This window comes from Cololabis saira, chromosome 1, assembly GCF_033807715.1.
Source record: "Cololabis saira isolate AMF1-May2022 chromosome 1, fColSai1.1, whole genome shotgun sequence".
Classification (NCBI taxonomy): Eukaryota; Metazoa; Chordata; class Actinopteri; order Beloniformes; family Belonidae; genus Cololabis; species Cololabis saira.
The window spans coordinates 27,263,564-27,277,703 of record NC_084587.1 but is presented as its reverse complement, the minus strand read 5'-3'; the positions used below and the strand labels follow the sequence as shown (position 1 = coordinate 27,277,703).

The 14,140-nt window shown below is 37.9% G+C and overlaps 1 protein-coding gene across 1 annotated transcript; it reads left to right on the top strand.

Moving 5' to 3' along the window:
* Positions 1–3,404: 3,404 nt before the first annotated feature.
* On the top strand, positions 3,405–12,773 carry LOC133451914 (monocyte to macrophage differentiation factor 2-like). The gene is made up of 8 exons (XM_061731075.1): positions 3,405–3,720; positions 9,379–9,460; positions 9,737–9,897; positions 10,765–10,839; positions 10,924–11,025; positions 11,632–11,701; positions 11,774–11,973; positions 12,058–12,773. Exons 1-8 carry the CDS (start codon positions 3,707–3,709, stop codon positions 12,125–12,127), a joined length of 774 nt encoding a protein of 257 aa, XP_061587059.1. The 5' UTR covers positions 3,405–3,706; the 3' UTR covers positions 12,128–12,773.
* Positions 12,774–14,140: the final 1,367 nt, after the last annotated feature.

Here is a 14,140-nt window from a genome sequence, read left to right as displayed (position 1 = left end):
CCATGAGATGGACATGTAGGATTATTAGATGTTTTAATACATGTGTTTAAGCTGTATTGCATTGTTTCAGCTGTTGGTATTAGTTCAGTTTGTCCAGAGGTTCTGTAACTAGCGGCCGGTCACCCCAAGACAAGAAAAATGTGTCGGGGCTTAGAGATGATTACTGGGAGAGCATACAGTTCTGCATCCCAAGTTTATTTTCACATGCTGTTATTTTCATCACATCCTGTTTATTTTCTAATGACAACAAATATAAATACTGAAGGTTTTTGTTGTTTTTTTATCTATATTTCTATATAAACTGCTTAGTAGAATTCGCAGGTTAATTTAAATGGTCTTAGTAACAATAAAACACTGCTAGTATCTCAGTTACCTGGTGCACCTGAAGCAAATGTATGCAGCTGGAACTGACACTCACTTCAACCTGTCGGACTTGTGAGAGTTTAAAAAAGGTCAAATGGTCAAGACAGATGGGACAGAGAATGAGATGGTATCAGCCCCAGTCTTTATTCTTTAATATGTAGGCTCCACTGATTTCTTAATTTAAAAAGAAATATTATTAAACCTTTATTTAACCAGATTAGTCCCGTTGGGATTCAAATCTCTTTTTCGAGAGAGACCTGGCCCAGATTAGCAGCTTTGCTCTCCTTATCTACACCCTCTTTCACCTTCCTACCTGTGACCCAAAAATTAGACTTAAAAATGTTTCAAGTTACAGTTGATAAAAGAGTTATTGCAATGTATTGAAACTCTTATTTTGACCTGTTATTAAAGCCTCAGTAAATTGTGTCAGCTTACAAAAATGGATTTAATGTATCTTCTTTAAAGAAAATAAAGTATATGCCATCAAATGGTTTTCATGAGTCAAACGGATCTGACAAATGTCATAGAGTGGTATGCTGTATCAATAAAATGAACTGGTGATGCAGTTGAAGTAAACTATAGCAGTTTGTTTAAAATCATGCCACTGATGCAAGCATGATGCATATTGTGACATATCAACATGGACCATGTACAGTGGGGAGAACAAGTATTTGATACACTGCCGATTTTGCAGGTTTTCCCACTTGCAAAGCATGTAGAAGTCTGTAATTTTTATCATAGGTACTCTTCAACTGTGAGTGACAGAATCTAAAAAAAAATCCAGAAAATCACATGTATGATTTTTAAGTACGGTAATTAATTTGCATTTTATTGCATGACATAAGTATTTGATCACCTGTCAACCAGTAAGTCTGGCTCTCACAGACCTGTTAGTTCTTCTTTAAGAAGCCCTCCTGTTCTCCACTCATTACCTGTATTAACTGCACCTGTTTGAACTCGTTACCTGTATAAAAGACACCTGTCCACACACTCAATCAAACAAACTCCAACCTCTCCACAATGGCCAAGACCAGAGAGCTGTGTAAGGACATCAGGGATACAATTGTAGACCTGCACAAGGCTGGGATGGGCTACAGGACAATAGGCAAGCAGCTTGGTGAGAAGGCAACAACTGTTGGCGCAATTATTAGAAAATGGAACAAGTTCAAGATGACGGTCAATCTCCCTCGGTCAGGGGCTCCATGCAAAATCTCACCTCGTGGGGCATCAATGATCATGAGGAAGGTGAGGGATCAGCCCAGAACTACACGGCAGGACCTGGTCAATGACCTGAAGAGAGCTGGGACCACAGTCTCAAAGAAAACCATTAGTAACACACTACGCCGTCATGGATTAAAATCCTGCAGCGCACGCAAGGTCCCCCCTTCTACATGCTTTGCAAGTGGGAAAACCTGCAAAATCGGCAGCGTATCAAATACTTGTTCTCCCCACTGTAACAAGGACCAAAGACAGTGTTACAGTGGCCTCTCCGTGTGGTGTTTGCCGGTTCTCACCATTCTTGAGTGGGTTTCTCCAGGTCCTTCGGTGTCCTCCCAGCATCCAAAAACATTTAGGCCTATTTCAGGTTAATTGGTAGTTGCCTGCGTGTATGGTTGTTTGTCTATATGTTGCCTTATATGGGGCTAATGAACTGGCGGCTTGTCCACATTTGATTCACAACAAGAAGGTTCCTGTTCGAATCGCAGCAGGAGTCATTCTGTGTTTGCATGTTCTCACCTCCAGCAAATTCCTGTGAACATAAACTGCAATACGTGGGTATACATCAAAGATTAATGGATGAATTAAATGTATGAAGTTTGATTTATTTTAGATGGTAAAAACTAACTCCAATGTGACCTCAATAATAACAATAATATTAATTCATTTTATTTAGAGGCGCCTTTCAGGTCACCCAAGGTCACCTTACAAGTGATACAAACACACATTTTATAAGTTAAAATACAGTTAATTACAAAAAAGCAGCAACAGACAGCATAAAATGTACATAGACCAATAAATAGAACAATGTAGGCACCTATTAATCCACATTGCCTCCTAGGTTTGGAGGTGATTCACATAGGTCCATGTGCAAAAATAAAAGTTTAAACTTTTTTAAGTTCAATATAAACATATCAGATGTCATAACACAATTTTTATGCTGTTACCAAAAAAAAAAAAAAAAAAAAAAACCTTTGATTTCGGTTCTGAGGAAAAAGCACAAGTGCTATGGAGGTAGATGTGTGTCTTGATTATTCAATCAAAAAAAAGATTGCTTCAATCAAAAAATATATTTTCAATTAAAAAAAATTAACTTCAATCAAAAAAAAATATTTCAATCAAAGAAAAAAGTGTTTGAAGGCAAAAAAATATTTGAGACTAAAAAAATGCATTTGAACACTTTTTATTTGAACACTTTTTTTTATTTGATTGGAAATGTTTTCTTTGATAGAAGTGAAGTTTTGAAGCAACATTTTTGATTGAAGTAGTGTTTTTTGTGTTTGGGCCATATTATGGGTAGGACATTTGTGTCTTTATCATTTAATCAAAAAAGAAGTTGCTTCAAAAAGAAAAAAATATTTTCAATGAAAAAAAAAATCACTTCAATAAAAAAACATTTCCAATCAAAGAAAAACTGTTCAAATCTCAAATATCTTTTTGCATTCAAATACTTTTTTTCTTTGATTGAAATCATTTTTTTTGATTGAAGTGATTTTTTTTAAATTGAAAATATATTTTTTGATTGAAGCTATCTTTTTTTTCATTGAATAATTAAGACACAAACCTACCTCCATAAAGTGCCCAGTTTCATTCTCCACCTGCGAGCATGCAGTTCCACCTAGAGGCGAGCTTGGGAACTGCACGCAGAGGCGGCACCAATTCCCTCAGCTATGCTCAAGGCTGATTTATGGTTCCGCGTTACACCGCACCGTACGGTGCGCGTCGCCGCGGTACCCTACGCCGTAGGGTCTGCGTCGATTTAACGCGGAACCATAATTTAGGCTTCAGAAACGGATGTGGCAGCCGTCAGTGATGAAGAACGGCTGAGTCGTGATGAGGAGGTAAACCGGCGGTGGTAAATACAGAGGAAGGGAAAAAGGAGAGCAGTAAATCCGCCCTGCTGGGAGACTTAAAACTCGACGTCCACACTGACTCCCGCACCGGAGACTCCTAAGGCAGAGGGTCGAGATGCTGCTTGCAGCAGCGAGGAGAAGGATAAGACGACGCCAGTGAGATCCGTGACATCCTCCGCTCAAGCGATCATCACATCAGCATCCGGAGAGGGGATTCGGGCTTTTAGCCGTTCTGTCTGTCTGCCGTCAACTGTTGCTTATTTCCTCTGTAAATGAATCTTGTAAGGTAGGAACAGTCATTTCTGTCATCTCATAAAAACAACATTTAAATATGAATAGCTCTGTGTATCATTGCTGCCGTCTTGAGGAGGATTTAGGGATGCTGGTGGGATTTGATTTGAATGAGCTATCACAGATCAACACTGCATGTGGTCTCCTAAGCAGTGGTGTAATATCTCACATTATCTAACTCAGGTTTCATTTTATGTCAGACACAGACATTTTACGAATTATTCACTCCTGCCACTTCCTCTTCATCAATTGGAATCACATATATCGCATGTTCTTTGTTTGGCACATCTAAATACACCCCTCCTTCAGTATTGCCAATTTATATGAATCTGGTCTTAGTTGAACTGTGTCCTTTCTGTTCTTAAAAATATCAAAAAATATGTACATATGGCAAAATAAAAGAAGACCCAAACACTTAATTGAAATTGTTATCTGATCCAGAGCAGATCCCACAATGTAACACTGATGCTTAAAGTCAGGCTTAAAGTCCTCCATTAATATTTTCGCTATTTTTTATATCTTCATTGACTTTTTAAGTATTAGGGCTATGTGCAAGGCAAGACGCACTTTATATTCCTAAAATGGGTACTCCCAGTACCATAAAACTGTCATTGCTGGCATTTAATTAATGTAATATGTATTGAGTATTGTGCATTTAAAATAGCACTTTATATTTACTTTGCAATCGGGCAATCTGCAATATAATTACGCACCTAACACTTTAACACTTCAGCACTCTGCACTTTAATCAGCCCTTTGATATCTAATTTTAGCATTTAATATTACTGAAATTCGTATGGTCCCCTGACCCTTGGCCTGTATGTTTCATGATCCACTATACTTTTCATTGTTTTTGCTTTTCTTTTCCTTTTGTGTCCTATTGTGTTCTTAAGGACACGTTTTCTCTCTTGTAATTGCTCCTCCTGCCTACTGGCCATGGAAGCTAACTGTTCTACTTGTCGTTACTGTTGTTTTATTGATTTTATTATTTTATGTTGTTGACATTAACCTGCCGAAGGGACTAAAGATGAAAAGTTGGCTATAATCTTGCATATTTACATGTATATGTTCATTAATATGTATTGTCTCTGTTATAAATAAAATAAAATAAACTAAACTAAAGACATACTGCATACTGAGGAAAGGTAAAATATACAGTTTTGCTGAATAAGTCTTGAACACTTGCTCTGTTTTCAGATGTATGATAAGATCATTTAAGGTAATAATCGGTAGGTTACTGTTGTTATGTAAGATTTTCAGTTGTTTATGTCTGAGTAAATAACTGTCCTGCTCTAGTGTTTCTTTTCTTTATTCATAAACATTATTTACACTTAAAAATGTTTCAGTTGCGACATGACAAAGAAACGTAATTTTGAGAATCAGTTTAGCCAAATTAGGATGGAAAATATTCTGAATCAGTTTCCAACCTTTTTTATTGTTCACCTTTTTTATATATTTTTCAACTCATTCAGACTTCATGTACCATACGCTTTTACTTTTTACATCTGAGACACCTTGAACCTCAGATTGTAATAGTTATTTAGAAATATTTGAAAACAAAAAGGGAAAAGTCAATTAAAGAGTTGAACTCTTAAATGTTATTTAAATTCGTGTTTCTTCCGTGAGAAAAAAACCACAACAAAGTTTAAGCTAACATTTAAATTAGTTTTTCCACAATCCTTCTGTTTTAGATGATTTTTTTTTAGAGGGAGACATTATGCCTTTTTTATTTTTTATTTATTTATTTTTCAAAAGTTGATACAATTTCCTGATGTATTACTGATATGATCCGTGACATGTTTTGATCAAAATACTACAGAAATACAGTACAAAAGTACCTTCTTTTTTTTATTTTTTTTAACCTGCCTTGATAGATCTGTTTAGGGCAGCTGATTTGGGGGGGAGAGTAAGAGAATCCACTCCACTGCTCTCTTCTGAACAGTGGGCATGTTTTCAAATCAGTGCTACAAGTCAACATTACCCAACATTATCCACAGCATGGTATGATGCTGGGATTGAGATAAGCATGGGGAAGCTGGGTCATTCTTATCTTATTTGGGTTTGTGATGTCTACAGGCTTAAATGGCTCACCCACTGACCTCCTTTCTGATTTAGGTTGCCTCAAATAAGGCCTTCAGAAAAATGGCAGAAACCACAAATATAGAGCTACGGTGGTCTTTCCGTATCCAAGATGTTAAAGCATACCACACATAACATCCCAGGAGGCCACCTGCATGTTGAGTCTGAATAAAGCTGATGGATTTACATGTTTTGGTGTGGTCATGTGAATGATGATGGTGTGTGATGCGTCAGTGACACGTTAAAAAAACTTTAAAATCCATCAGAACACTCAGGCAGGAGTGCTGTAAATTTCGTAAATATCAGGAAACTGAAATGACAACAAAGTCAGGGAACTTCTGGCTGCTCGTGTCAAAGGATGACATTTCTCAAGTTAGTGGACTGCAGTCTTCTACAATAAAATTAATAAAACTCTGGAAAATAGATGTTTCCAGAAGCTACTCCGACATTATCTAAAAAAAAAAAAAAAAAACATTTGTGACATCAGTGATAATCGTCATTATAATAGTAATAGATAATAGTCAGTAGCGCTGGGCAAGAGAACTTGACATATTTTGATAAGAGCAGTTATAACTGGTGCGTTGGCCGGTCTTCAAATCCCACAGCTCTTGTGAGCAGTTTAGATACAGCTGGTTTCACAGAGCATCAAGAAGACCCTAGAGATTCTGAAGTATCCCATGTAATAAAATTATGTATTACCACTATTTTTAGTGACATTTAAAGGTCTGTCTGAACACCCATGTTATTATTTTCTATAAACAGGATTTGTGTCGGAAAGCTATACCCGTCTTGCTTACCTGGCCCTGGAGACAAACATACTACCTGTCAAGCATGTGCTTATGTTAATTTGTATGTGGTAGGATTTGATCATAATGTAGTTCAACAGCCTAAAATCTACGACGGAGTATTAGGGCCAAACTAAGACAAAAAAAATTGGAAATTACGAGAATAAAGTCATAATATAATGAGAATAAAGTCGTAAAATTACGAGAATAAAGTCGTAATGTTGCGAGAATAAAGTCGTAATAGAATAAAGTCGTAATATTATGAGAATAAAGTCGTAATATTACGAGAATAAAGTTGTAAAATTACGAGAATAAAGTCGTAACATTACGAGAATAAAGTCGTAATGTTGCGAGAATAAAGTCGTAATATTATTAGAATATAATTTATGAGAACTCTAACAGGAAGAGCTTCTTCTCCCTGTGTTAAAATGAGGAATATTGAGCATCTTGTGAAGTTATATTTATATATTTATAATATATTACAACTTTATTCTCGTAATATTATGATTTTATTCTCGTAATTTTACGACTTTATTCTCGTAATATTATGACTTTATTCTCGTAATTTCCTTTTTTTGTTTTTTTGTTTGGCCCTAATACTCCGTCGTAAAAATCAGTTATTTTACAATGATATACAAAAAAAGAAGAAAAAATTAAATGTTCTTCCTAAAAACATTTAATAATCTCCTTATTAGTGTAAACTCTAAGTAGTGTAAACTCTCTGTGGTGATTCTCCAAAGCTTGAATCAAAGAAACTGGACCTCCTTTTGTTGTTTGTAAAGATGTTTCCCCTTCCTCTCAGTTCCTGAGAACGGAGGAAGGCTTCTGTTCCGAAGGTGAAACATCTTCAAGAATCAACAAAAGGAAGCAAAGTCACATTGATTCAAGCCTTTCAGGGTGACCAGCCTCTTCAGCTTTGCGTGCATGATTCCATTTTTCACATTTTTCATACAGTGTGTTCCTGGATGCTCACATGCAAGACCATAAAATCCAATAATCATGTTCTCCATTAAGTGGGTGGAGGTTTTTCTGGTACAGTAAGACAAAGCAGAGAGCACTACCCTTGTTCATCCTGTTGTTTGGGTGAGAGGAGTTATCACAGTGCTCCCACTGCTCTGTCCACTTAGTGTGTCTCTGCCTGGCCGGCCGCCCAATAATTATCAGCCGGCCTGATGAAGTCATTACCGAGCCAGCCAGGCCTGCTGGGCCACGTTCACACACAATAAGCAGAGAGCCAGTCAGATAGAGTGAGGCTGCTGTTGGATACGGGAAGGGTTGTATTTGGGACAGGATAGCCAGTTTCTGGGCTGGGGCAGTTAGTATTAATAGCTCTGAATGAGTGTCAGTCTAAAAGCTGCAGCTCATTGGAAGAAAGTGAAGGAGAAAGAAAAAAGACACAGTGAGGCATAAGTGTCAAACTGGTAAAACACATTTCTCACCTCAATTTGTGCCTTGCACCTGTTAATCACGGGTGTCGTTTGAAACGAGCTGTTTCGCTAAATTACACTTATTTAAGGGGATTGCTTCTTTGCTTAGATTGAACTATTGTTTTAATGAAAGTGGTAAGCAGTAAAACATTTACTTTTGCATCTTCAAGCCCTTAAAAGTACATTTTTCCCCATTCAGTGGACACAGACAAACAAGAATAACTTCACAGATTTTAACAACATGGGTCAATTATGCCGTTTCCTCCCTTGACTCTAATATTACACCAATATAACTAATTAAAAACAAACAAACTGATTCTCTGAGAGTGGTATTCTCTTTGATGGGAGTGTGTGTGTGTGTGTGTGTGTGTGTGTGTGTGTGTGTGTGTGTGTGTGTGTGTGTGTGTGTGTGTGTGTGTGTGTGTGTGTGTGTGTGTGTGTGTGTGTGTGTGTAATAGAGACATTGCTAAATCTAGGTCTCTGATGAAATCTAGCTCTGTAAGATGCAGCAATAAAGTAGGGAGGGGCTGTGTGTGTGTGTGTGTGCGCGTGCGCGTGCGCGTGCGCGTGCGCGTGCGTGTGTGTGTGTGTGTGTGTGTGCAATGGGTCCCTTTGTCCATTTGGCTTTCTGCATTTTAATTTAATCACAGATGAAGCAGAGAGGAGACATGGCAGAGGAAACAGAGATGAAGATGAAAGGAAAAGAGGACTTTTCTTTTAAAAAAATGATAGTCTCTGCCCTGTGGTTTCCATGACAACAGTGACATAACTGAAGAAGGCGTGCCTCCTTAGCTGCTATCTTATCACTGCTTTTTGGAGTTTTTGTGTGAATGTTCATATACAAAGTAAAGGATCTGGACCTGCATGCGTATCTGCGTGTTTGTGTGCGTGGCAGTGCAGTCGTAGTCATACATGTGAAGGAAAATCGACGGGACAAACCTCAGGTTCAGTCAGTACGTAGTTACCCACTGTTGCCAGGCAACAACAGCCATGGCAACAAGTTGAAACATGTTCTAGCGTTGCTAAGCAAGAGGAAAGGGCGGCGGTGACGACTTGTTAGCAGCTCTAAGATATGATACAAATATACATGTTCAAAAACACGTAGTGTTACTTTAACATAATTTAACTCTCTGAAAGTAATGAAATGGTAAATACATATTCCTTTTACATTTCAACAGTTGTTGCTTGTACGGCTAGAAGACATTCTATTAAATGCTTCTTCATGTGAATCTTCATTGTTTTTAGTTCTAGACGACTATAGTTGTTTGTTTTTGTTTTTTTACAGTTTGGAGAAAAAGTGTCTCAGATTTTTACTTGCATCGAAATATTTCATTCTCTCTGCTGATGTTTGATCTTTTTTAGGTTTATGAACAACCGTGTTCCTTCTAACAAGAGATACCAGCCCACAGAGTATGAGCATGCTGCCAACTGTGCCACCCATGCAGTGAGTGAACACACACACACACACACACACACACACACACACACACACACACACACACACACACACACACACACACACACACACACACACACACACACATCAGAGAGAGTAATTAGTGAGCTCATACGACACACTAGGGGAAAAAGCAAACGGATCAATGAAGGTACATTTCAAAACCTCACCACCAACACACACACATGATTATACTTTATCCAGCATGTTTGTGTATTTGGCTCCTTTTATGTCATGTTTCTTTTATGTCATGATTTGATTTAGTTGTGGATAATCCCCAGTGTTCTGGGCAGCTCAGTGTTGCACTTCCATTCAGAGGACCGATGGGAGCAACTGTCAGCCTGGGTGTACGGGGCAGGGCTCAGCTCGCTCTTCATCATCTCCACCCTGTTCCACACTGTGGCCTGGAAGAAGAGCCACCTACGGTACACACACACACACACACACACACACACACACACACACACACACACACACACACACACACACACACACACACACTAGGGCTGGGCGATATATCGAGATTTTAATATATATCGATATATTTTCAAACGCGATATGGTACGAGACAATATCGTTTATATCGATTTAAAAAAAAAAATATATATATATTTTTTTTTTTTTTGGTAATGATTTTCATATAGCTTATTTTGTGACAAATTGACTTGGATGTTTTATTTGAGATTTGCACAAATGTTTTGTTATTTGCTGTCAACCTCAGTGGAAAAGTCTGCCTGTTACTGTCTACATTGTATAAATTGTACAGTGTATTTTAATTTAATTGTTATGCAGGAAAGGGATATTTGTTTTATTTTATTCAAGAAGCATTTTTATTCTATATATGCAGGCAGTTTATTTTTATTTCATTTGTTTTATACATTTTGATATTGTGCAGATCTCTGTTAAAGGTACCTGTGTGACATTTGGCACGAGGCTTTGTATTAAAACTGACTGTTTTTTTAAGGGTTTGCCTCAGAAAAAAATGAAGCTAACAGAGAAGCTATGCTATAATGCTTTGGGGGAAACCCCAATTATGGCACAGAAAAAATATCGAGATATATATCGAGTATCGCCATTCAGCTAGAAAATATCGAGATATGACTTTTGGTCCATATCGCCCAGCCCTAACACACACACACACACACACACACACACACACACACACACACACACACACACACACACACACACACACACACACACACACACACACACACACACACACACACACACAAACACAATATATAGACCACGTAATAATACCAATGTAACATTAAAATCTTTTTCTTCAGGTCAGTGGAGCAGTGTTTCCACATGTGTGACAGGATGGTGATCTACTTCTTCATTGCTGCCTCTTATGCCCCTTGGTAAACAAGCCCACCCGTTTGGTGTCTGTGAATATATTTGCCAACACTGTTTGCAGTTGTGTTTTCCTGCCAATGCCTCTGCAGGTTGAACCTGCGGGAGCTGGGTCCATGGGCGTCTCACATGCGCTGGCTGGTGTGGGTCATGGCCTCTTTTGGGACCACCTATGTCTTTTTCTTCCACGAGAGGTTTGTATTCACATGAGGCGGGATCAAAATGTCTCTGTGTTCACACACCTACAGTATTCACTTTTGCTCTTGTGGGACAAAATTATCTCAGCTATGACGTATAATCAGTGACTTTCTCAGGGCACTCAACTGCATTTCATTATTGGTATGAAACTCGTTTATGAAACATGTCATTGCTTTTCTTTTAGATAAATGTAAAACTTCAAAAACCACATAGCTTCTTTGTCCTTTCATTTGACATGTTTTATTTATATCTCATCACAGGCATTTTGTTTTAGTGTCACATTTAACCCTATAAAATTAATCATATTTGAATCATGTATTTCAGAGACTTTTGTAACACTCTTATAAAAAAAACCCATCTAATTCCAATAGAAAAATAAAATAATAATAATTCAAATAAATAAATAAATTAGATATCTATTATCTATTCATTATGATGCAACAAATTATTATTTAGAAACTTTTCAAGACAAAATTGGCAGGTGTTTTTAGTTTCAATTTATAACAAACATTTAAAAAAATGGATATTCTGTGTATTCTTTCATATGTCAGTCACTAAAGGGTTTTTTTACATCTGTGATCCAATATTCTGCTCACCTTCAGGTATAAGCTCATGGAGTTGATCTGCTACACGGTGATGGGAGTTTTTCCTGCTCTGGTCATCTTCTCCATGGTGAGGCTCTCTTGGTTGTACTATTTACTGCTTTAATAGTTTCAAAATAGTAACCCTTCTACTTCTTCCCAGCCGGAGCAGTCTGGGTTGTACGAGCTGCTGGCCGGCGGAGCCTGTTACTGTCTCGGTATTGTCTTCTTCAAAAGTGACGGCATCGTCCCATTCGCTCATGCCATTTGGCACCTGTTTGTAGCTATGGGAGCAGCTATACATTACTACGCCATCTGGAAGTACCTCTATGTCCAGGCACCCAATCAGGTCCAGACCTCCAGGTGACACCATAGATGACTTCAAGTGAAGTGACGACCATATTTTAACTATTTTGAGGAGTTGATTCAGGCTGTGTCGTAATTCAGGAGCTGCCTCCTGTGGAGGCTTCCAGGGAGAAGGTGCTCCATCTCACCACACAGTGCATTACCTCACTGAGACGAAAGCGTTGCACTCAGGTGATCCTCATCAACTCAGAAAGTCAAACAATTGCCCTTGTCAACATTTTTCCCTCAAGCAACCGCCCAACCTGTAAAAGCCACTCAGTCGGATTACAATTTCAGTGGCGATAATAACATGCCTCCAATTTCTCATTTGAATGTTATGTATTTAACTTAAATGAAATCAAAAAGAGTGAAACTGTGTGGGTCATATTCTGGAGCCCGGTGATTGTAGCTCCACCTTTAGCAATAACTTTAAGTTTAGTCATTTCCTGTAAGACTTAATCAGTCTCTTACAGCCAGTTTACAAACAACCAGCAGCATTAAAGGAGATGGAGTGGGGGAGAAACAAGTAAATAGAAAAGAACAAAAATGTTTCCTGCTTTTTTAACGCTGGACCTCTTCATTGGCGTAATATGACAACGAGGCCTGAACCGACTCGTGGGTCCATCTATTGTTTTTTTCTTGTAATTTCAATCTTCATCAAATGTACTTGGAGTAAAATGTTTCTGGTCCAAACGGTTCAAATGAGTTGTGTTCACTTGATTTATGAGATCAGGGTGGACAGTGTTTGTGGTGAGTTTGAAGTTGATGTGACAAAGTTTAGCAGTGAGAGGGCTGAACATAATTTAGAAATTGTGCAGGGCCGTTCCTGGTAATGGATTAAATGATCCAATCCGGGAAAAACTACCCGGAACTCCCACTAATGGATCTGTTGCCACATGGCCACAGAGGTAACAATCACACACACTCACTCCAATAGGCAATTTAGAATTGCTATTTAGCCTAACACAGTTGATTTTGTGGAAGGAAACCAAACAGGAAATTTCTTGGTGTGAGGTAACAGTGCGAACCACTCCCAGAGTGACCCTTCTTAAGGATATAGAAGCATGCACGGAGCCATTATGTGATTTTTTTCTTCTTTTTGGCTTAAGTTTTGCCAAAATTATTATTGACAAGATGAAAAAGTTTCAGTTGTTGTCAGTTTGAGGTTGCGCTTTCTTACTACTAAGACCCACCACATTCAGGATATTTCCATTATGTCTTTGCAAAAAAACAAAACAAAGTAATAAATGTGGACACTGACGTTGGTACATGATTCTGAGTTGTATTTATATTTTTACCAAGGAAAACCTCTTTCCCCTACTAGATTTTTCTTTTGTGGGAGTTGTATCCAACACCCAAATATGAAAATGTTATCTGTACAATATACAGTGGGGCAAAAAAATATTTAGTCAGACACCAGTTGTGCAAGTTCTCCCACTTAAAAAGATAAGAGAGGGCTGTAATTTTCATCACAGGTATATCTCAACTATGAGAGACAAAATGAAAAAAAAATCCAGAAAATCACATTATCTGATTTAAAAAAAATGTATTTGCAAATTATAGTGGAAAATAAGTATTTGGTCTATAACAAAAGTTAATCTCAATACTTTGTTATATACCCTTTGTTGGCAATGACAGAGGTCAAATGTTTTCACAAGGTTTTCACACACTGTTGCTGTTATTTTGGCCCATTCCCCCATGCAGATCTCCTCTAGAGCAGTGATGTTTTGGGGCTGTCGCTGGGCAACAGACTTACAACTCCCTCCTTCTATGGGGTTGAGATCTGGAGACTGACTAGCCCAGAGTAGCCTCTTAAAGAAGAAGTTACAGGTGTGTGAAAGCCAGAAATCTTGCTTGTTTGTAGGTGACCAAATACTTATTTTACAGAGGATTTCACCAATTCATTCAGTAAAAATCCTACAATGGGATTTCCTAGATTCTTTCCCCCATTCTGTCTCTCATAGTTGAAGTTTACCTATGATGAAAATTACAGGCCTCTCATCTTTTTAAGTGGGAGAACAATTAGTGTCTGACTTTTTTGCCCCACTTGTCATATTATACAGCACAACACCAAACAAGTTGATTTTATCACACTTTTTGATAACAAAGCTTTACAAAGAACATTGAGAGGAATGTGTAGGATATAAAAGGTTAGAATAAACATCACCATATGTTAAGAAAATAA